Source organism: Lithobates pipiens, unplaced genomic scaffold (assembly GCF_037356315.1).
Source record: "Lithobates pipiens isolate NorthernLeopardFrog02 unplaced genomic scaffold, aLitPip1_a1.2 Scaffold_13, whole genome shotgun sequence".
In the NCBI taxonomy this organism is placed as follows: domain Eukaryota; kingdom Metazoa; phylum Chordata; class Amphibia; order Anura; family Ranidae; genus Lithobates; species Lithobates pipiens.
In genome coordinates this window covers 118,774,527-118,797,966 of record NW_027507718.1, presented here as the reverse complement: position 1 = coordinate 118,797,966, position 23,440 = coordinate 118,774,527, and the positions used below count along the sequence as shown (strand labels likewise).

Genomic DNA, 23,440 nt, shown 5'->3' with positions numbered 1-23,440 from the left:
TCCCTGCAGTTTTCTGGGACACATCACAGGTCTCAGAAGACTGCAGGACCATTCACAAAGCACAGCATGGCTCGTACATGTGCAGTGGGCAGCCAGCTGTGAATCTGAAAGCTGCATATCTGGCTGCCCAGTTAGGATACCGATGCCGAGAACCCAAAGTCTATTGAAGAACTAGCTTGGGTGAGGATAGCGCTGGATCACTGGACAGGTAAGTGTTAATTTATTAAAAGTCGGCAGCTACAGTATTTGTAACACTTAAAGGTCTTGTGCCTTCCCCAACCAGTGACTGACCAGTGAAAGGTTGCAGAATGGTGAGCTAATTTCTTTATCACTCCTCTTTCACTTATCAGCATATTCTGTGTTAGTACAGGAGCACCGCAGAAATCCTGACTGGCTCCTTGTGCTGCTGTTCTCTCTTCTGTTCTAAGCTTTGCTGTACATGGCCTGCAAGGGGCTCATACCTAGACGCATTCATAAACTTACACTGTTTTAATTTTAACAAAATAAATGTAATTATATATTAACGAATACGGAGCTGCATTAACTTGTCTTTTATTTGCCCGAAGTCCAGATTTAAAGTGGTATTCCACCTTTGCCTCCAGTTATTTCTGTTAATACCTTCAACATACTCTAAAGAGGTTTATTTCATTATCAGTAACTTAAATTAAAATGAATGCTATTTGAGCTTTTCAGTCCAGGCCCAATATTGGTGTCCCCAGTACATATGCACATTGACGTTTAGTGTCCCAGAACAATGTGAGAGTTATATTTAGACTGGCTTCTTAAAAGTTTTAGATTACCGAGCTGTTGTATGAATATTAAATAATTGCTTGGCATTGTTAGTGAACAATGTGTAAGGCAGCAGTTTCTATAAATATATGTGTTACCTTGCTGCTTTGTGGACAGTTAGCCCTTGATCTTTTTATGCTCCAGCATTACAGCCTATTTTAAACATGACCTGATAAATATCAGCACTTGCAAAGAGTAAGAAATGTGTAAGACACACAGCAGATATAGGAACATGAGGCGATAAGGTGAAAACAGAAGAACATGACATGAGCAAATGATCCACAGAGAGCAGGGAGGATATCAGGTGAAAACATGCAATGGAGAGAGAATGAGAGAGTTAAACAAAGAAATGTAATGTAAGCAATTCTCTACATTTCCTGATGGTGAGAATAGGCCTCTGGGGAAGCCCCTGATACTTTGCTCAGGCTCCGAGTATATTCATAGCCTGGAACAATAGTCAGGCCCAGAATGGTGACATTCGCACACAAAGCCTTACTCCGTACAGATATAATTAATATATATATATATATATATATATATATATATATATATATATATATATATATGCCTGCTCTCTACTTCTCTCCCCTCCCTGAGCTTTAGGGCACAGCTGGCCCTGATTATTCTTATCGCTGGCAGGCAAGATGATAAATCCTTGCAGGATGGCTACCTTCTTTGACAGGACCTAAATTGGTTCTAATCTCAGCTGTGATCAGGAGCAGCCTGCATTAGTTAGTGTCGTGTGGCATGCTCCAGACCTGACATTGTTAGCTTTCCACAGACCTCTTGGACCTGTGTTTGCTAGAATGTAGAGGTTGCAATCACTGAGAATAAAAGTGTCACAGAATACCAGAAGAGTCAGTTTGGGCTATTACCAAAGGGCCAAAGTGTGACTCTCATTGTGCTGGTATTGGATGATTCCTCATATTTAAATGTACAGTGTGAGTTCTAGTTTCCAATCTAAGTTTGTATAGGCACTGGTGTGATCTAGTTTGCTTTCACAGTATAGAGCTTACAGAACATTGTGTTTAAGCTGTCCAAATCTGGTGTTCAGATTTTATAGCGCATGCCATGATTATGAGGGTTGACTACAAACAAGAAGGAAGTTAATTAAAAATTAAGATATGAAAGAACTCATTAGCATGGCAAAAGATTCTCCATCCAAATTTTGCAGCTAGCTGAGCCTGTTGGTGCCATTACTGCACAACTGACCATTACAAGTGCCCTACAGTTTCCCAGGTATAACCTCTAACTGGGTGAAGGTCATCCAGGTCGACACTATATACACACGACCGGACTTTCCGGCAGAAAAGGTGCGACGGTCTTCCCGACGAACTTTGGACAGAGTTACAACGGACTTCCGAACGAACGGACTAAAGTCTGTTCGAAAGTCCGTTGTTTTGAACGTAATGATGTACGACGGGACTAGAAAAGGAAGTTCAATAGCAAGTAGCCAATAGCTGCCCTTGCGTCATATTTGGTCCGTTGGACGAACAGTTTTATCAATAGGAATTGAGTCCTTCGGACAGATTTGAAACATGTTCTAAATGGATGAAACAACCCTTGGTTCTAATGAAAATTAAAATGCTGCCTAAAATTCTATAGGTTTATTGGCACTCTTCAGTGTATCTAATTTTAAACCATATAACCATTCAGAGTTAAGAAGGCATAAATGTGGTCAATCCTATAAAAAGACCTTAAGATTTAGTCTAACCTTATTACATATTACATAGCTTTGCAGCTATCCCACAATCCCCACACAAGGGCAACTGACCCCCCTCTGACAGAATCATAACCTACCAGAGTTTTTTTTACTATCACATCTAGAGCTTTGATATGGGCTGGGGATCTCCCCCATGGGCCAAATCTTGCAAAATGGTTGAATTAAAACTTTTGGACAGCTGAAAACAGAATTCCAACTCAATATGTTCTTTTGCGTCCTGTAGTTTTGCCATGCTCCCCTAACTCAGATTTGCATTAATATAGATCACTTTTCTATGGGGTCCCATTGTGGACACCATCTATAAACGAATCTCAACCCTCAAATGTTCTGCACTCCAGACCGATGGTGTTTACTAGAAAGGCACCCAGAAAGCTTATTATTGATCCGCTGGTTAATGAGACCCTTTCAACTGATTTACTGACATCCTTAAGGCCTTGGATAAGCTTACTTAATATGTGCTTCAAAAAGCCTACCGAACTCCAGTGCCTCTAGCGAAATATAAACCTTACCATGCCTGTTATGTCCATACCATGGTCATTAAATGTCAACAGGCCCCATGCATGTTTTTCATATATTATGGACCTGCCCAGTGATCCAGGATTACTGTAAGCCATTGGAGCTCGACCCCAAACATTTTTTTATTGGAATCCTTTACCCTTTTTGCCTGGATGGCTATACTGATGTCTATCTGTTTGACACGTTGTGCACTGCTAAAAACATATAACTAGGACCCAGTTGCTAGCCCTCCTATCTACAATAGCTCTGTGCTTGAAAACTATCAATAACACACTACCTCTCAAGAAGATAACAAAATGTCCTGATAAATATGAAAAGATTTTTGTCAGGGGGCTCTTCTCGCCACTCACCAGTTCATCCTAAACATGGCATAGGTAATCCTTTTATGTATCCTTCTCCTTGTAGAGAATACCTCATACTAAAACACCCCCTTCCCTTACCATTTCTATCAATGCCTTGGTGTGAATGTTTAATTATTTACTGTTTGTTTGGTTCGTTATGTTACCTATGGCCCTGGAGTGTGTTCCAATAGAACATGTTTAATATCGCCTCAATTTATACAAATTTTATTGGTCAGGTATTCTCGGAAATGTATTCAAGTGTATTATATTTTCATTTTTTTTTGCCATACATTCAATTGTCTGTATACCACTGGAAAACAGGCAGGCATTGGAGGACACATTCTCAGGCAAAGTCCTTCAGTAGCAGCCTTAAGTACTGTTGGAGGTAGAGGGGACAGCCAGATAGGCTGAGACTCTGTAGGAGGAGAAACAGTCCTTGCAGCATCATCTGGCGTCTAACCCTCAAAATACAGCCACTCCTGGATCTTTGAGCAAAATGTCCTACGCAAAATGTCCAGAGAAAGCTCCCCAACCAGCTTCCCTGCAACACTCTTACGTGAAAGGGGTCCTTCTTCAGCCCAGTCTCCTAAGGTAGTGTCCTCCAGCAAATTCTTTTTAGGTCCAGGCCCTCAGGAAAGCACATGCTAAGGCCTAACAGTAAGCACATGCTGAGACCTAACGGCTCTTCAGTAACATAGACTGCCTCCCAGGGGAGAGGTTCCAGGAGAGAGAGACCTCTAAATAGATTTTCCCAAACATTTATGTTTTCCCAGCCACATGTTCTGGAACTCGGCCAATCCCTGGAAGGTAGGTCAGATAAGTATTCATAACCCAGTGGCTAACTCTCCTAAACTATTTCTGGAAGCTTCTTCCAGAGGCAGGCAGGAGTAATAAACCACCAGGCTTGAGGAGACCTGAGCAGACCTAAAAAAAAAGATCTGCTGCTTAGCTGGATACAACAGAGCTGAAAGCTAGATTTTTCCAGTCTAGGGCAGGGGATCTACAACTATTTTCCTATACAAAGTCTTGATCTTAAAGCTGCACTGTAATCTACTTATGTTTTGTCTTCCAAGGTTCCCCCTTTACCTCCTCAGCTAAATGAAAATTACAGTTTTAAATAAAACCTTACAGCATTTTAGGCCTAGTGATGCCATCACTGGTTCTCTGGGTCTCTGTGCTTCAATATACAATGTATGCAGACCATTGCTCATGGGAGAGAATGTCAGGTGTGTTGTACATGACTTCCTGAAAACATTTTAGTGCCCTAATAAATGAAAGGGTTGGGGCAAGAGCAGTAAGGCTTGGGAGGAACGACCTAGAAGATGATACTGGATGTCATCCAGCCAGGAAATGAGGCAGGTTGTGTCTGACCTGCTGCAGCTTCTAATGCACAATGTGAGACGCTTACAGTGTGCAGTGAAATGAGGGTAAGCAATTTCTGTACAGGAGACCTGTACAACTGGGCAAGACTAACAGTAAGGCTGAAATTCAGCTTCAATGCTTCAGTACTGGTGGGAGATATTGAGTGTCTACCTATAGTCTCACTATTCACCTATATATTCGCACTATATAAAGTCACAGTATACAGGCAAAAACAGATTCAGATAAAGCCTTCTTTCTATAGAGTGGAAGGTGCGGCATGAAAATAATCTCAAAAACCCCTGCTGTTTTTTTCTTTTTGTTTTTTTTTTTGTGTCCCAGACATTCATAAAAAGAAGACAAACAAAACAAACTGCCATGTGCCTTAGAACCAAATTTCACCCAACTATTAATTCTTAGAACAGAGCAAAAGTTCCCTCTAATTATATTGTGGTTTGTATGCGAAGAATTATGTACAGTATATAGCCAAAGAATCCCTGCAGTGGGCTGTATTGTATTTTTTTTCTTTCCCACACCATTTCATCATTTTAGCCAGTAAATTAAATGTGAACTCCAGCAAAAAGAGGTGATTACATTTTGTTTTGGATAGGATGGAGAAGGGAAAGAACCTCAGTTGGGTATTCATATGTAGCCAGATGCTGTCATCTTTCCTAATAATAGTATTTTTATAACAGCTTACCTGTAAAATCCTTTTCTTCTCGTACATCACGGGACACAGAGCCACAGTATTCACTGATGGACTATATAGGCACCACAAGGTGATGGACACTGGCATACCCTAGACAGGAAATTTAGCTCCCTATATAACCCCTCCCCTTACTGGGAGTACCTCAGTTTTGTAGCAAAGCAATATACATGTATTAGAAGAGGGGAGGGACCTCTGTGTCCCGTGAAGTACTCGAAGAAAAGGATTTTACATTTAAGCTGTTATAAAAATCCTATTTTCTTTATCGTACATCATGGGACACAGAGTCGCAGTATTTACTGATGGGATGTCCCAGAGCAATGCTATCTGAGGGGAGGGAGACACAACAAAAGTAGGGTGCAATCAGACCTGAGGACCTTGTACCACTGCCTGCAGCACCCTGCGCCCAAAGGCGATATCCTCATGTCTTCTCACATCCACCTGATAGAATCTGATGAATGTATGGACTGAAGACCAAGTTACGGCCTTGCAGATTTGAGCCATGGAGACCTAGTGATGCACTGCCCATGAAGCACTAACAGCCTTGGTGGAGTGCGCTTTGATTTGAAAAGGTGGAACTTTCCTCTTCAAACCATAAGCTTGAATAATTACCTGTCGAATACACTTAGCAATAGTAGACTTCAAAGCTGCCTGTTCTTTTTTAGGACCTTCAGGCAACACAAACTAAAACATCCGTTTTGCAAATCTGAGCAGTCACTTCCAAATAGGTTTTGCCCGCTCTCACTACATCCAGAGAATGTAGTGACTTTTCTTCCATAGAACAGGGATCTGGAAAAAATGAAAGCAGAACGATATCCTGGTTTAGATGAAAACCTTAAACCACCTTCGGTAAAAAGCTAGCATGAGGAAGCAATACTATTCTATCCAAATGAATAATTAAATATGGCTCTTTACAAGAAAGAGCAGCCAATTCTGATATCCTTCTTGCATAAGAAATGGCTACCAGAAAAATTTGCTTCCTTTTCAAGAGGACCAAGGGAATATGTCGTATCGTCTCAAAAAGTTGTTTCTGTAATGCCGACAGAACTAATTTCAAGTCCCAGGGGTTCAGAGGAGCTCTAACCAGTGGATTAAGCCATTTTACCCCCTGCATAAAGCTTTGGACCAAAGAATGCGAAGCAAGTAGACAGCTTCATCTCTAACCCCATTTTCAGAAAAGCAAGGATTCTCCCTATGACATACTTTCTGTGATGCCAACCCCTGGATTCACACCAGGAGACATATGCCTTCCAGACTCTATAATAAATGACTCTGGAAGCTGGCTTCCTTGCATTAATCAAGGTAGAAATGACTGGGCCTGAAGGCCCACGACTCTTCAGAATGTGGGTTTCAATAGCCAAACCATTAAATTTAGTGTTTGTAAGGTAGGATGGAACACTGGTTCCTGCGATAGCAGGTCTGGACGTGGTGGTAGGGTCCATGGGGACCCTACCGCCATTTTCACTATTTCTGCATACTAAGATCTTCTGGGCCACACTGGGGCCACTAGAAGCACTGACCTCTTTTCCTACTTGATCCTGCGAAGAAGTCATGGTATGAGCAGAATAGGAGGGAATGTATAAATCAGTGAGAACTGATGCCATGGAGTCACCAATGCATCTGTCCCGCATGCAAGTGGACCCCTTGTTCTTGACACAAAGTTGTCAATCTTGTTGTTGAACCTGGACACAAACAAATCTACATCCGGGATCCTCCATCTGTGGCATATAGCCAGGAAGATGTCGGGGTAAAGCCAGGAAGATGTCTGGGAACAACTGCTAGGGACTTAAGTAGTTCACCTGCCAGTTCTCTACCCCTGGAATGAAGATTGTCGATATGCATGACACATGCTTTTCTGCCCAGATTAGGATATAGTTTACCTCTCCCTGGGCTGCATGACTCCTGATGCCCGCTTGGTTATTACATAGCTACATAGCTACATAGATTAATATAAGCCACTGCAGTAGCATTGTCGGATTGGATCCTGATGGGAAAACCCTGCAACCTCAATGTCCAGGCCTTTAGGGCTAGGTACGCCGCACAAATTTCTAGAATGTTGATGGGTAAGGTTCTCTCGGTTTTGGACCATTTCCCTTGGACAGTCATCTCTTCCAGAACTGCTCCCCAACCCGAAAAGGCTGGCATCTGTTGCTACCAAAAGGATTTCCCTTTCCGCTGATTCTCTGGTACCAACCACCAACTGAGGCTCTGACGCACTATTGGTGACAAGCGCATCGGAAAATCTAGCACCTGGACTTTCTTGTTTCAGGCAGACAGGATACTGTTTTGCAGCAGTCTCGAATGAAACTGAGCATAGGGAACTGCTTCGAATGAAGCCACCATCTTTCCCAACAAGATCATACAAAGGCGAATAGAAGGACCTTTCTTTGCCCTGAATACCTGAACCAGCTCCTTTATGGCACTGATTTTTGACTAGCGTAAAAACACCCTCTTCTGGGTTATATCTATGACCAGACACAAGTACTCTAGTCTTCTTACTGGTTTTACAGAAGACTTCTCTAGGTTATAGATCTAAACTAGGTATTCCAGGTAGTTAACTGTGGTGACCAAGCTTTGGTCTAAGAGGGCTACCGACCGGTCTATTAAGAGCAGGTCGTCTAGATACGCTATAACCGTTATACCCTGGGCCCTTAATCTGGCCAGAGGAGGAGCCAGGACCTTTGTGAACACCCGAGGTGCAGTAGCTAGACTGAAAGGCAGAGCTACCAACTGAAAATTAAGTTTGTCTACTTCAAAACGCTGATATTTCTGATGAGCAGGGAAAATAGGTGCATGCAGGTATGCATCCTTGATGTCTATTGATGCCAGAAGTTCTCCTCCTTGTAGGATGGAGACTACTGATTGGATTGATTCCATGTGAAAAGATCAAAATTTTAGGAACTGGTTTAGATCTTTGAGATCTAGGGTGGGTTTAACATCTCCATTTGGCTTTGGCACCAAAAGATTTGAATAAAACCCCAATCCCTGCTCTTGCATGGGAACCACCATGATTACTTTTTGCGACAAAAGTTGCTCCAATGCTTGAAAGAGAGACTTTTTTTTTTCTGGGTCTTTGGGGACATTTGATCTGAGGAAACAAGGAGACGGGAATTCTCGGAACTCCAGTTTGTAACCTAGAGTTATTGTGGAGACCATCCATCTGTCCTGAAAATCCTCCTGCCAGACCCTTGAGAACTGTAGCAGTCTTCTCCCCACTCGAACGAGCGGGAGCGCCCCTTCATAAAGAGGCTTTAGCGTTCTGTCTTGTAGATTTCCTCCCCCAGGACTTCTTTTGTCCCTGGGGTTGACTCTGAGTTTTACCTCTTGAACCTGACAGTGGAGGCCGTCACAACTGCCTGGAGGCTGATGCCCCTGGCACTGGAGAAAAAGCTTGTTTAAATGAGAGACGTTTACTCCTTTTATTAACTGACAAAAGGGTACTTTTCCCACTTGAGATTTTTTGGATATAATTGTCCAAATCCTCCCCAAACAGACTTATACCATGAAAGGGAAAATCAGCCAGGAGCTTTTTGCATTGTGTGTCGGCTGACCAATTTTTCAACCATAAGATTCTACACATATGCACCAACCCAAGCGTAAGGAGAGAGGTCTGAAGGATAGAATCTCTGATTGAGTCAACTGCAAAACACAAAGCCACTGGTAGGTTGGCTAACTCCCGGGCCTGCTGTTCAGGGAAAACCTTGAGCACCTGCTTCAAGTGGTCTCTCAAGTATTGACATACCCCAATTGCCGCTACTGCAGGTTGATCTACTGAACCTGCCAAGGAAAAAATGTTTTTTAACAGGAATTCCAATTTGTTATCGGTTGGATCCCTAAGCATTTGAGCATTGTCAACAGGACTTTTATTCACAAAGTCTGTTTATCTAGGTTAAAAAAAAAAGTTTATCTGGGTGATCCCACTCAGAATAAATAAGCTTTTCCAGCAAGACATAAACAGGAAAAGTATGTGCAGCTTGAGGAGGCTTTAGTGAACCCAAACAAGACGTGGGTTTTTCAACCGACTCAGTTACGGGTAACTTAAATGTGGAGTGGACCATTTCAGTAAGAGATTGCACCAGCAATTTCTCAGCCTGTGAAGCTGAAAAGGGTCCTTCCCCACTTCATTCCTCAGAAGAGGAGTCATTAGTCTCATCCTGGTCCTCTGAAGGGGGATTTGTCTCCCCTTTCCCAGAGTTCCTCTGTTTGGGGGTCCTGGGTGGTAGAAGGGGACCTAATGTGTTTTCTTCCACTTTGTAAAGATGCGATTAAGGTCATTAATCTTTCCTCTAATCCACTTATGGTTGAGGAAGAAAACCTCCTGAGTAATATATACAAGGGCTGAAATGCCAGAAGCAGTTGCAGCCCATGATCCCGATGGCTCACTCTGACCAGCCTCCCTAGATCCTTCAAGAGAAGATGGTGCTGCATAGGGGTGGTCCCCAGAGCCTGAGAGAGATCCCTTTGAGCCCCTATTTCTCTGGGTATTTGTACCTCCCCTTCTGCCCATAGTGCCAAGCACAAAATGCAGAGGTACTACCAGAAATGCACCCACTGCTGAGCAAAATAGTCCAGCAACTGCTGCTGCTATCAAGGTTCAGTCTGATGCTAAGTAAATGTTGCCTGGGAATGCCTGTGTTACCCACACTCACATGCCATCCATCTGCTCTGTGTCCCTCCTGAGTGCACCTTCAAAACAGAGCACTTTATAGCCTTGTGTAGCCCATGTTGTGGGCGTTAAACCACGCCGATGTCGCATTAATGCTCCGCTCCCCCTCCTCCGACCATCCCTTCCGCCCCCCTCGTCTTTTTCAAAAAAGACTGCTTTTCCTGCGTGAGCTAAGGGCTCCGATCCTGATCGGATCGCACATGGTGGGGAGGCTGGGGCGGAGGAGAGAGAAGGGCCGATGGATGTATAGCCGCTGCAATGGTGGCGGCGATGGGAGGCGGTGCGACATACCGTGACTGCCCTATGGCCTCTAACCTGAAGGAAGCTGTGGGGGGACATTACCCAAAAGAAAACCCCTCCCCTTCCCACATCCTACCTGGAGCATGAGCTCAGAGGAGCGTGCAGCTTGGACACAGAGACGAGACTGACAAGCATGGAAAGGTATGTGCCCTTGACAGCCCCCGGTGGTGACTTTAGGCATAGCAAAACATTTACCTAAAGGAGAAAACCCACAATCATTCGAAAATTCCTTCGGAATCTCCCTTACCTTATCCAGCTGCAGGGTTCTGTGGTAACAGACCCAATCTTCTCCGTTTAGATAACCTTCAGGGATTGGGGCACCTTTTTTTTATTTAAACACGGGATCCACAGCCCTGGGCCTGTAAAGCACCCCACCAGGAATATGGCTGAAAAAAACAAATACTGGATCCCGGGGTCCAGCTCTCTAAAAAGAGAAGCGTTACAGATAAAAACTAATTTCTTCGGACACAAGGCCCAGATACCATTCAATTCAGCCTGGAAAAGGCACTTTGAATGGATCCGGTTGCATGGCTTGCCCCAGTAAGGAATATTCCAGGGGAGCTCAGCACAGCACGTCTTTACTCGTGACCAACACCTAAGACACTGGTGAAAAAACTGAGGTACTTCCAGTAAGGGAAGGGGTTATATAGGGGGCTAAACTTCCTGTCTAGGGAGTGCCAGTGTCCATAACCTAGTGGTGCCTATATAACCCATCAGTGTATACTGTGGCTCTGTGTCCCATGATGTACAAAAAAGAAAGGGAGATTTCCTTTCACTTCCCATCCCAGTAGCACAACAAGTTAGAGAAAATCTCCCCATAATGACAGTTGTCATCAGGATATTTCCCATCACCTCTAGCTGTAATGAATAATGTCACAAGAAGGGAGGGATACCCTTCCCAGTTGTGGAGACAGATACAAAAAAAAAAACCTAGTGAATCCACCTCCCATATTATTAAGAAATAAATAAAATAAAAAGAATGTTTCCACTAAAAACAACCAACCAATGGTTAATGTGTACCTACTGTATGCGTCTATTAACATTATGCATATATCTACATGAAGCCACCAATGATCAATCAAAATTTGTGCCCTGCACTCTTATGCTTATCATACTGTTCATAATACCTTCATAGCTTTGTACGTACTACAATGGGATTAATGAAAATTGGATTCTTGTTTTATATGTTTGAAATGCAAAGGAAGCTGTAGAATGTCACAGGAAAAATATTTTTGTAGTTAATGGCACTTAACCTCTCATTTGTAAATTCACACCCCATGGCTATGTACATTAAATGGATGATAACGTGTAACTAAACACATTCATATATTAACACATATAACATATGTGCTTTGTTCCTAGATGCGGAAGAGAATATAAAACCTCTGCATATCCACAGACATCAACATGGCCTTGTGCAATGCGGACTGGCCCAGTCGGTGGCCCTCCCTTGCCTTTTCATGGTTCGCCCTTCCCAAACCCAACAGGCTTTCAATATCACATCAGAATCACCACGCATTAAGTGGAGCAAACTTCAGCCTGACCAAGGAGAGAAGGAAATAGCTGTTTTGGTGGCCCGTGAAAATGTGGTCAAAGTTGCTCGTGGTTACGAGGGAAGAGTATCTTTGCCTGGATACCCTCACAACCGCTACAATGCCACACTGGTCTTGTCCAATGCTCATGCCAGTGACTCAGGGATGTACCGCTGTGAGATTGTTTTGGGCATTGAAGATGAACAAGACACTGTGCCACTGGAAGTCACTGGTAAGTGTCAGCTTAATCTATAAAAACTGTTACAACACCCAGATAATAACAGATGTTATTGTGCAGGTACTAGAAGAGGGATACGGTACTCTAAGTACCTCATATCTTATAGGATTAGTTCACCTTTATCAAAAAACTGCTTATGCAGATAAGGGGCATCTGTAAAGTTGAGTAAAGCTGAGTAATGCAGCATCATGAGGAACATAGACCATTTATGTTCTCAGGACATTGATCGTCCCAGCTGTTACTGTGCACCTTTGCTATCACCGGAGTGCACTCTCAAATACTAAGCTCAAGAGCTACTGCATCAGGGGAAAGCACATATGAGGAGGTCCGAATCAGAGAAAGAGCTTGCTCCTGAGATGGTGAAGGTAAACAGTAAGGTCCCTTTTACACGAGTGGTCCGATCAGGTCCACCTGTCTGTTTTTAAGGAGGATCCAATCAGACCCTCCATTCTCCTCTATGGAGCGCCGGATGTAAACGGACTTACATAGTTAGTCAGGTTGAAAAAAGACACAAGTCCATCCAGTTCAACCAAAAAAAAAAAAAAAAATATATATATATATATATATATATATATATATATATAATAAATATCATACCAACCCATATACCCAATTCTATACCCACAGTTGATCCAGAGGAAGGCAAAAAACCACAGCAGAGCATGATCCAATTTGCTAAAGCAGGGGAACAAATTCCTTCCTGATCCCCCGAGAGGCAATCAGATTTTCCCCGGATCAACTTTGCCTATAAATTTTAGTACCCAGTTATATTACGTACACTTAGGAAATAATCCAGGCCTTTCTTAAAGCAATCCACTGAGCTGGCCATAACCACCTCTGCAGGGAGTCTATTCCACATTTTCACAGCTCTTACTGTGAAGAAACCTTTCCGTATTTGGAGATGAAATCTCTTCTCCTCTAGACGTAAAGAGTGCCCCCTTGTCCTCTTTGTTGACTGTAAAGTGAATAACTCGACACCAAGTTCCCTATATGGACCCCTTATATATTTGTACATGTTGATCAAATCCCCCCTTAATCTCCTCTTATCAAGAGTGAATAAATTCAGTTCCTCTAATCTTTCTTCATAGCTGAGTTCCTCCATGCCTCTTATCAGTTTGGTTGCCCTTCTCTGCACTTTCTCCAGTTCCTCGATATCCTTTTTGAGAACTGGTGCCCAAAACTGAACGGCATATTCCAGATGAGGTCTTACTAATGATTTAAACAGGGGCAAAATGATATCTCTCTCTCTGGAGTCCATACCTCTCTTAATACAGGAAAGGACTTTGCTCGCTTTGGAAACCGCAGCTTGGCATTGCATGCTATTATTGAGTTTATGATCTACCAAAACCCCCAGATCCCTCTCCACTATGGATTCCCCCAGTTGTACTCCCCCTAGCATGTATGATGCATGCATATTCTTAGCCCCCAAGTGCATAACTTTACATTTCTCAACATTAAACCTCATCTGCCACATAGTCGCCCAATTAGACAGAGCATTGAGTTTGGCTTGTAAATTGGTGACATCCTGTAAGGACGTTATTGCACTGCATAGCTTGGTGTCATCTGCAAAGACGGAAATGTTACTTTTGATCCCAGACCCAATATCATTTATAAAGATATTAAAAAGCAAGGGTCCCAGCACTGAACCTTGGGGTACACCACTGATAACCTTAGACCATTCAGAGTAAGAATCATTAACCACTACTCTCTGAATTCTGTCTTTTAGCCAGTTTTCTATCCATCTACAAACTGATGTTTCCAAACCTGTAGACTTTACCTTACACATGAGCCGTGTGTGCGGAACTGTATCGAACGCTTTTGCAAAATCCAAATATATCACGTCCACCGCCACCCCTCTGTCCAAGGTTTTACTTACCACCTCATAAAAAGAAATCAGGTTTGTCTGACAACTTCTGTCTTTCATGAATCCATGCTGTCTGTTGCTCAAAATATTTTTTTCCTGCAAGAACTCGTCTATGTGGTCTTTTATTAATCCCTCCAGTATCTTCCCAACTATAGAAGTTAAACTAACGGGTCTATAATTACTTGGTAAAGACTTTTTTCCCTTTTTAAATATAGGCACCACATTGGCCCTGCGCCAATCCAGTGGTACTATTCCTGTCATTAATGAGTCCCTAAAAATTAGATACAATGGCTTTGAAATTACAGAGCTCAATTCTTTTAGGATCCGTGGGTGGATGCCATCAGGTCCAGGTGCTTTATCCACCTTTATTCTGTCCAAATATTTCTGGACCATATCACTTATGAGCCATTGTGGATTTGGGGCTGCGTCAGTACCACCCCCATTATGGACATGAGCTCCCCCATGCTCCTTTGTATACACAGAGCTGAAGAAAGTATTTAATAAGTTAGCCTTCTCTTTGTCCCCAGTCACCCACTCCAGATTATTTTGCAAAGGGCCTACATGCTCAGACTTAACCTTTTTACTATTAATATATTTGAAGAATTTTTGGGGGTTTGTCTTACTGTCTTTTGCAATCTGTCTTTCATTTTGAATTTTTGCATCCTTGATTTCCTTTTTACATATTCTGTTATATTCCTTGTAACATTTAAATGACACTAGCATTCCTTCATTTTAATATTTTTTTAAAGCTCTTTTTTATAGTTTATAGCTTTTTTAACTTTGGCCGTGAGCCACATTGGCTTTATTTTTAACCTTTTAAACGTATTGCCCATGGGAATATACTTTGCCGTGAGATCACAAACAAGCTTTTTGAAGAATTCCCATTTCTGTTCTGTGCCCATTGGTGCCAATATTCTCTCCCAGTCTAAGTCCTGGAGAGCAAACTTGTATCCGTTTATGCTAGGATTGCACCAATACCACTTTTTTTAGGACCAAGTACTGGTACCTTTTATCAAGTACTCACCGATACCGATTAGCGATACTTTTTTATGTCATGTGACAATTTTCAAAGCACAATACACTGATGGGATAGCACTGGTGAGGAGGCATTAATATGCAGCACTGATGGACACTGATAGGATTAGGTCACACTGAGGAGGTGGCTCTGATTGGCTCTGATGGGGTGGCACTGATGAGGGGGCACTAATATGCAGTGCTGATGAGCACTGAACTGATAGGTGGCACTGATATGCAGCACTGAGGAGCACTAGTAGGTGGCACTGGCTGATGGGCAGTGATAGATGGCACTGATAGGAGGCACTGAAGGGCAGCACTGATAGGCGGCACTTATGGACAGTGATAGGTGACACTGATGGCAGGCACTGATAACCACTGAAAGGCAGCACTGATTGGCAATTGGCATAATGAGACAACTAATATTTAAAGAAGGAAAAGTCAGCAATGGAAACCTTAACAAAAACTGCTCAACAGAGTACCTTGTTTTTAGTATACGGTGTATAGGGATGAGCCGAACACTCCCTGGTTCGGGTTCCCATCCAGAACATCCGAACAATAAAAATGAAATATTCCTTTAAATATCATGCCTGGGGGGTGTCTATAGTATGCCTGTAAAGTGCCGTATTTTTCCCATGTTTAGAACAGTACCCAAGCAAAACGAAATTTCTAAAGGAAAAATTGTCACTTCTTTAATGAATCATTGGGTCTCGGCAAAATTGGTAAAACTTATTGAAAAAAGGGCATGGGCTCCCCCCCTCCAGTCCATTTCTAGGTCTGGTGCAAATATTAAGTGGAACCCCGAACCAAAAAAAAATAAAAAATTGCGTGGGGGTCCACCTAAAATCCATAACAGGCCCCTCAGGTCTGATATGGAAATTAAGGGGAACCCTGCACCAAATAAAAAAAAATGGGGTAGGACCCCCCCAATCCATACCAGACCCTTCAGGTCTAGTATGGGTTTTAAGGGGAACCCTGCGCCCAAAATAAAAAAAAATGGCCCAAGGGTCCCACTAAAATCGACACCAGACCCTTATGCGAGCACGCAACCTGGCAGGCCACAGGAAAAGAGGGGGGTGAGAGATCACCCCCTCCTGAACCGTACCAGGCCACATGCCCTCAACATGGGGAGAGTAGTCTCCCCAAAGCAACTTGTCCCCATGTTGATATGGACAAGGGACTCATCCCCACAACCCTTGCCCGGTGGTTGTGGGAGTATGCGGGTGGGGGGGTTATCGGAATCTGGAAGCCCCCTTTAACAAGGGGACCCCCAGATCCCAGCCCCCCTCATGTGAATTAGTACATTGTACCCTTACCATTTCACAAAAAAAGTGTCATAATGGTAAAAAAGACAAGAGACAGTTTGGGACAAGTCCTTTATTAAAAAAAATAAAAATGTCCAGAGATGTAAATTTACACCACCCGACAGACCGAAAAAGAAAAAAAAAGCCGCAAACCGTTCCGCCTCCATGGCTGCCGCTGAGTGACGCTTCTTCTGGATGACAGTTTTTATAGAGCTGAGGGCAGGACCTCCGGGTGACGTAAACGGGTGACCTTGCCCCCCTCTAATGCCACGGGGAAGCCCTTGTGGCGTCAGAGGGGGCATCATCAGCCGTTTACATCACTGGGTGGCTCCGCCCTCAGCTATATAAGAACTGTCACCCAGAAGAAATGTCACTTGGCAGGAGCCTCCCATTGAACAGTTGCAGCTTTTTTTTTTCTTTTTCGGTCCAACAGGTGGCGTGTTTACATCGCTGGACATTTTTTTTTTTACACTGGAAAAATGTGCCACTTTACAGGCATACTATAGACACCCCCCAGACATGATATTTAAAGGAATATTTCATTTTTATTGTTTCACTTTAAACATTAAAAAAATCATTGCTCCTGAAAAAAGCTATTTTTGAAAAATATTTTTGGATTGATACATGTCCCCTGGGGCAGGACCCAGGTCCCTAAACACTTTTTATGACAATAACTTGTATATAAGCCTTTAAAATTAGCACTTTTGATTTTTCATGTTAGCATCCCATAGACTTTAACGGTGTTTCGGTGGCTTTCGAATTCGCCCCGAACACCGCATATTGTTCGCTGTTCGCAGAACATCCGAACAACCAAAGTTCGGCCCGAACTTATGCTCGGGCCAAACCCTAGCAGTGTAATTGCCAGATAATCCATCCAGTTTTATGTATGTTGATGTACATAAGACCTGTCATATTTATTTAAACATTTGAGTGGGCTACAAGTCCACCCATCTAGATATTTGAAACTGTGCAAAAACCCTTTTCACATGAAAGCGCCTTTCAAATTCAAAAGAGCTTTTAAATGTATCTGTAATGGACTGCTTTAGATCCTGTACGCACTAAGTATGGGAAGCATATTTGCCATTGTCTATAACACTGTTTCTCAACTCCAGTCCTCAAGGCACCAAAACAGGTCATATTTTCTGGCTTTTCATTATTTTGCACAGGTGATTTGATCAGTTTCACTGCCTTAGTAATTACCACAGCTGTTTCATCTGAGTGAAATCCTGAAAACATGACCTGTTGAGGTGTCTTGAGGACTGGAGTTGAGAAACACTGGTCTAGAAGAAGTGCTTTACTTACTGAACCTTATTTGATAACTGGATTTGTTTCAAATCTGCTAGCAAGACAAATGCCTGTGCTGTCAGAATCGGCGACCTGTCAGATTTGGTAATGGAAGCGACGTTCCATCAGAACACTGCCACGCTCATCTTGTTACACCCTGCAGCAGATATAGTTAGAACTATATGGGCTGAATGTAACAAGATGTCACCCGGCATTGAGAAAATAATGGCTGAGCCCCATGCTCCTGTCCCGCCCAGCTTACCTGCCACTGCTACCAGCGTATTGTTGACTCCCTCTCCGCCCCCTGACATCTCTTCATTCTGAGGTATCGGATTAAGCATCGGAGCATTTGCACGAGTACAAGTACTCGTGCAAATGCTTGGTATCGGAACTGATACCGATACTAGCATCGGTGCAAACCTAGTTTATGCTGCCTACCTCCAATCCAGTCTGATCTGACAAAAACAAATAGAAGCGGATAAGGCTTCATGAAGTCGGTAAATGGTCTACACCTTTAGCAAGGGTATTATTCAACTTTAGTCAAAACTGCAGAGTTTGTGCATCTGCATAGACCGTTTTTTAGTAAAGGTGAACTATGCCTTTAAAGTGAAGTGTCTGCATTGCCTGTAGGAACCAATCAGATCTGAGAGCTTGATGTACACAAAACTTGAAAGATCCTTGTGACTTCTCATGGTATATAAAAAAAATTAATATCTATTTAGTGGCTTTCTTGAATAATTCACTAATATTTTTTTTTCCACACAAACATTCTAAATGCAGATTTTCCAACAAATATTTTTTCATGCATTTTTTATTTATTTTTTGCAAGCTCATAACATGCAAATTGCTTATGCAAATATTTTTTTCAGGATCATTTTTTGTTTAATAACAATAGGGAAAATTGTATTTTGCTGTAAAAATGTGCATCTCAGTTTTCACCTTGACGAGCAAGGAGTATGCGGAAAAATAGAACTATTTGAAAAATAATTTTTAGAAAGTATTTCTACAATATCATTATTGAAAGGACATCATGTATGGGAATCCTTATACTAACCATTGAGTGTTTAGGGAACATAGAATTGCTAATGAGATTTTTCAGCTATATTACCAGGCTGCTTACCTTTATATTCTTTGTAGTGAGAGCTTCTTTTAAAACTTCTTTTGATGTCTTGATATCTTTTTTTTTTTACAGTGAGGCACATCATGCTTCACTGCCAGACTGCTCCTTGCCCAGAGAGACAGTATAAAATGGGGGTGTAATGAAATCTGTCATTCTCTGTCTCAGAGCAGCAGACATTTCACATTGATACCTTGGAGGATGTCTTAGGGTTTTGTCCTTATGGATTCAGAGATGTAGACTCTGATTCACTACTCGTAGCACTGACCTCAGCAGGGCTGCTCCTTGGGGTTTCTTTCTTGCAGGAGAGCTCTGGCAGCCCTGGAAGTGACATCTGCTCTCGTCATCATGTGTCATTTAGAAATGTATTAAATGTCATATATTTACTGATGAAATGGGCTTGTGTGTGAGCCGCCATATGTTATTTTTTTAGCAAAGAAAAAAACGATGCATATGAACACATGACTGCATTTGGCGCATATGCTTTCATTTTTTTCATTTTACATATTTGTTAAATACAAAGCATAGACTATGACATTTAGACATGTGATTGCAGAGATCATATAGTTACCCTGTGCATCCTTGTTGATTATATTGTGATATAATGTATATGGGTTTTATACATACTTTCTTTATTAAAGTGGTTTTAAAGCGGAGGTCCACCCTAAAATGGACCTTCCGCTCATCGGATTCCTCCCCCCCTCCGGCGCCACAATTGGCACCTTTCAGGGGGGAGGGGGGTGCAGTTACCTGGATAATCCAGGTAACTGCACCCACTTCCGGGCTAGCTCTCTGCGGAAAGGGGCGTACATTACGCCCCTTTCCGCAAGTGCCCGCCCCCTTCCGCAAGTGCCCCACTGCCTCTGGGATCTGTGTGTTTCCTCATTGCGCAGCGCGGCTCGCGCATGCGCAGTAGGGAACTGGGAAATTAAGCCGAAAGGCTCCATTTCCTGATTCCCATACCCAAGATGGCGGCGGCAGCACTCGAGTGTCGATCTAGAGATCGGCTTCGGGTGCCGACATCGCGGGCGCGCTGGACAGGTAAGTGTCACTATTTTAAAAGTCAGCAGCTGCAGTATTTGTAGCTGCTGACTTTAAAAAAATAAAAAAAATGCGGAGTCCCGGCGGACTCCCGCTTTAAAGGTATTTTTTTTCCTAAAATAAAAGATGTTATACTTACTTGCACTGTATAATGGAATTGCACAGAGCGGTCTCTTACCTCCTTTTGTGGGGTCCCCCACCAGTGCCATTTGCTCCTCCTCTTCTACGAGTGCAACCTCAGCAAGCCGTGCAGGCAGTTAGAAGTGTCGTGTGGGGGCGGGAGGGGGGACAAGTAGTGAGACATTTTTTACTTCAATGCAGGGAAAACATTTTTTTTTTTTAATTTTACAAATATTTTCCTGTTTTATTAAAGCGGTAGTAAACCCGCTGAATTTTTTTTTCAGACCTGTAAGGGAAAAGGCATAATGAGCTACTGTGCACCTGTAGGTAAAAGTAAAAAAAAAAGACTATACAACCGCTTTAAAGTGGAAGTAAACCCATCGATTTTAAACAGTTTCAAAAAACGGCATGCCGGGAATGCTAACTGCACATTGGCTGTGCTCTCAACCAAACTGTCAAACCACCCAATGGCTGGTGTCATAACGGATGACATGTGCAGCACTGTGGCAGCTGAAGATTAAACAGAGGCAAAGATGGCAGCTTCCCTGGATGAAAACGATAGGAGAGTTTACTTCCACTTTAAGTCAGGTAAATATGATTATTTTTCTCATATTAACATTTTGCTCTCAACAAACACAAAAAAGTGAGATTCTAGACCCAAAAATCCAAACGTACCTGCAACCACTCAGCTGTTGATTACAAAACACATTCCCCATCTGTGTAGGTCCCAGGATTAAAACAGAGCTCCACCCAAAAGTGGAACTGCCGCTTAACTGACCCCCCCCCCCTCTGGTGCCACATTTGGCACCTTTCAAGGGCGAGGGGGGAACAGGTACCCCCTCCTCCTTCCTCCGCCGGGCCAATTAGAAAGCGCTTTGCACATGTGCAGTAGAGAACTGGCTGTGAAGCCTGAAGGCTCCACTGCTGGGATCCCTTAAATTGGCTGGGATGCTGACATCGCAGGAACCCTGGACAGGTAAGTGTCCTAATATAGGCCTCATGCACATGGACGTTTTAAAAAAACTGGCTGTAAAGTTAGTACAGATGCCAGGAAAAAAGCAGCGTTAAAAACTCGATTTTTGCCACATTTTGCATTGAATTCAATGCACGTTAAGCCACGCTAGCTTTCAGCCATGTTTCTCTGTCTCAATTCAAAAACCAATGTTTCCCTATGGGAGCCCATTGATTTGAATAGAAGTCATACCAGAAGTTGGATCAAGATGATCCGACTTGCGGTGCGACTTGTGTGTTAAGAATCTTGAAGGGGAAAAAAAAAATTGCGTGAGGTTCCCCCCAGGACTATACCAGGCCCTTCGGTCTGGTATGGATCTTAAGGGGAATCCCCCACACCAAAAAATAAAAACGGCGTGGGGGTCCCCTTTATCTAAACACGGAGCCCGGCCAGTCAGGAAAGGGGGTAGGGATGAGCGAGCGCCGCCCACTCCCGATCCGTACCAGGCCGCATGGGTGCTTTGGGGAAGGGGGGCACCCTGCGGTCCCCCCACCCCAAAGCACCTTGTCCCCATGTTGATAAGGACAAGGGCCTTTTCCCGACAACCCTGACCGTTGGTTGTCGGGGTCTGCGGGTGGGGGGCTTATCGGAATGTTACCAAGACTCACTTTTTTCTAATGCCTGCTGTGCACACCCAGAAGTGGATGACTCTTAAGCAGTGACTCTTTATTTGGACTGCTCAGTCTGAGGTTTTAGTAAGACAAAACAAGACAAAGGCAGATTGGTATTGCTGTCTCTTAGCTAACCAAAAGTACTTTGGGAGTCTTTTGTTGTGTATTAAATGTGCAATTGTAAGACATTGTGTACCTTAGATTGTAAGCTCTTCAAGGGCATGCCAGCAGTACCAGTACCCACCATCCATACCAGTCACCAGTACCAGCCAGCAGTATAAAGCAGCAGTATCAGTACCAGCCAGCAGTACCCGCCAGCAGTACCAGTACCAGCTACCAGTATCACTACCAGCCAGTAGTACCAGTACCAGCCAGCAGTACCAGTACCCCCCAGCAGTACCAGTCATCAGTACCAGTACCAGCCAGCAGTACCAGTACCCACCAGCAGTACTAGCCAGCAGTACCAGTCAGCAGTACCCACCAGCAGTACCAGTACCAGCCAGCTGTACCAGTACCCACCAGCAGTACTATCCAGCAGTACCAGTCAGCAGTACCAGTGCCAGCCAGCAGTGCCAGTCATCAGTACCAGTACCAGCCAGCTGTACCAGTATCCACCAGCAGTACTATCCAGCAGTACCAGTCATCAGTACCAGTACAAGCCAGCAGTACCAGTACCCACCAGCAGTTCTAGCCAGCAGTACCAGTCAGCAGTAGCCACCAGCAGTACCAGTACCAGCCAGCTGTACCAGTACCCACCAGCAGTACCCACCAGCAGTACCAGTCAGCAGTACCAGTACCAGCCAGCAGCACCAGTACCGGCCAATATAACCCATCAGTAGTACCAGCTAACACTACCAGCACCTGTCAGCAGTACCCACCGGCAGTACCAGCCAGCAGTACCTGCTAGCTGCAGGAATCCTGAGGAAGAAGGGAAGATTGAGGTCGGTTGAGGAGCAGGTAAACCACTGTACATCAGTGTGAAAGCAGCCTTAGGCCCCTTTCACATGATCGGTCTGATCGGGTCCGTCTGTCTGTTTTTCAGGTGGACTCAAACAGACTCTCCATTCACCTCTATAGAGTGGCAGATGTAAACGGACTTGTGTCTGTTTACACCCACCTATCTGCAATCCCATCTCCTTCTGTCTGGGCAGATTGGAGGGCCCTTATGGTAGAGCGGGTTGCATCCGTGTCTGCTCTACATATGCAGAGTGGACACAGACCTGTCATCCCTCCTTTACGCTCATTGTGCCCCGTGACTGGTTACCAAGTCAATAAAGTGGCCATCGCTCCTCAAAAGGTTGGGCACCTCTGGCCTAGGCTGTGCATGTTTCCCTCTGAAATTGTGTCCTCTTTCTCCTCTCAGATGTCAAATTACACTCAGCTCCCTGATCCATACTCTATTTACTGTCTAAATTTTGTACTTCTTGTTCAATTCATTATGCTGTACCCCCCCCCCCCCCCCCCATAACTTTCCTGCATCAGATCATTTTTTATTCTTCTAACAAATACTTTACTTCCAGATAAAGAACATGCAATTCTTCCATTGCTCCCAATCCATCAGCTTTACATTTGCTGCCATGTATATTTACCATCTCTCATCTCACCCATTCTTCATGTCAGTCCGAGTCTCTTGTATTCTGCATTATCTTAGACTCATATTCCCCCTGTCATAGCTCTTATTTACGAGCATTTCCACAAACAAGCACTTCCCTTCCCATTTTCAGCTACACTTTCCTTGATATGATCAAACACAGAGAATTCCATTTAGAAGTTGTTATCCTGAAAGCAGCTGGAATTGCACATTTCTGATTCCTGGCTCTCCGTGTCCATCTTCCTTTTTTATTTCAAACCAGCCTTCTTCTTGCCATCTGCTCTCATCACCTCTATATGTTTTTGGCCCCCT

The 23,440-nt window shown here is 43.5% G+C and overlaps 1 protein-coding gene across 2 annotated transcripts in view; it reads left to right on the top strand.

Annotated features, from left to right (window-relative positions):
- Positions 1–23,440, top strand: part of NCAN (neurocan) — a 375,601-nt gene that overhangs the window by 179,019 nt on the left and 173,142 nt on the right. For both annotated transcript variants that reach the window (XM_077475452.1, XM_077475453.1), the window contains exon 3: positions 11,763–12,164. In XM_077475452.1, coding sequence (XP_077331578.1) covers positions 11,763–12,164 — 402 coding nt within the window. The remainder of the gene's footprint in view (positions 1–11,762; positions 12,165–23,440) is intronic.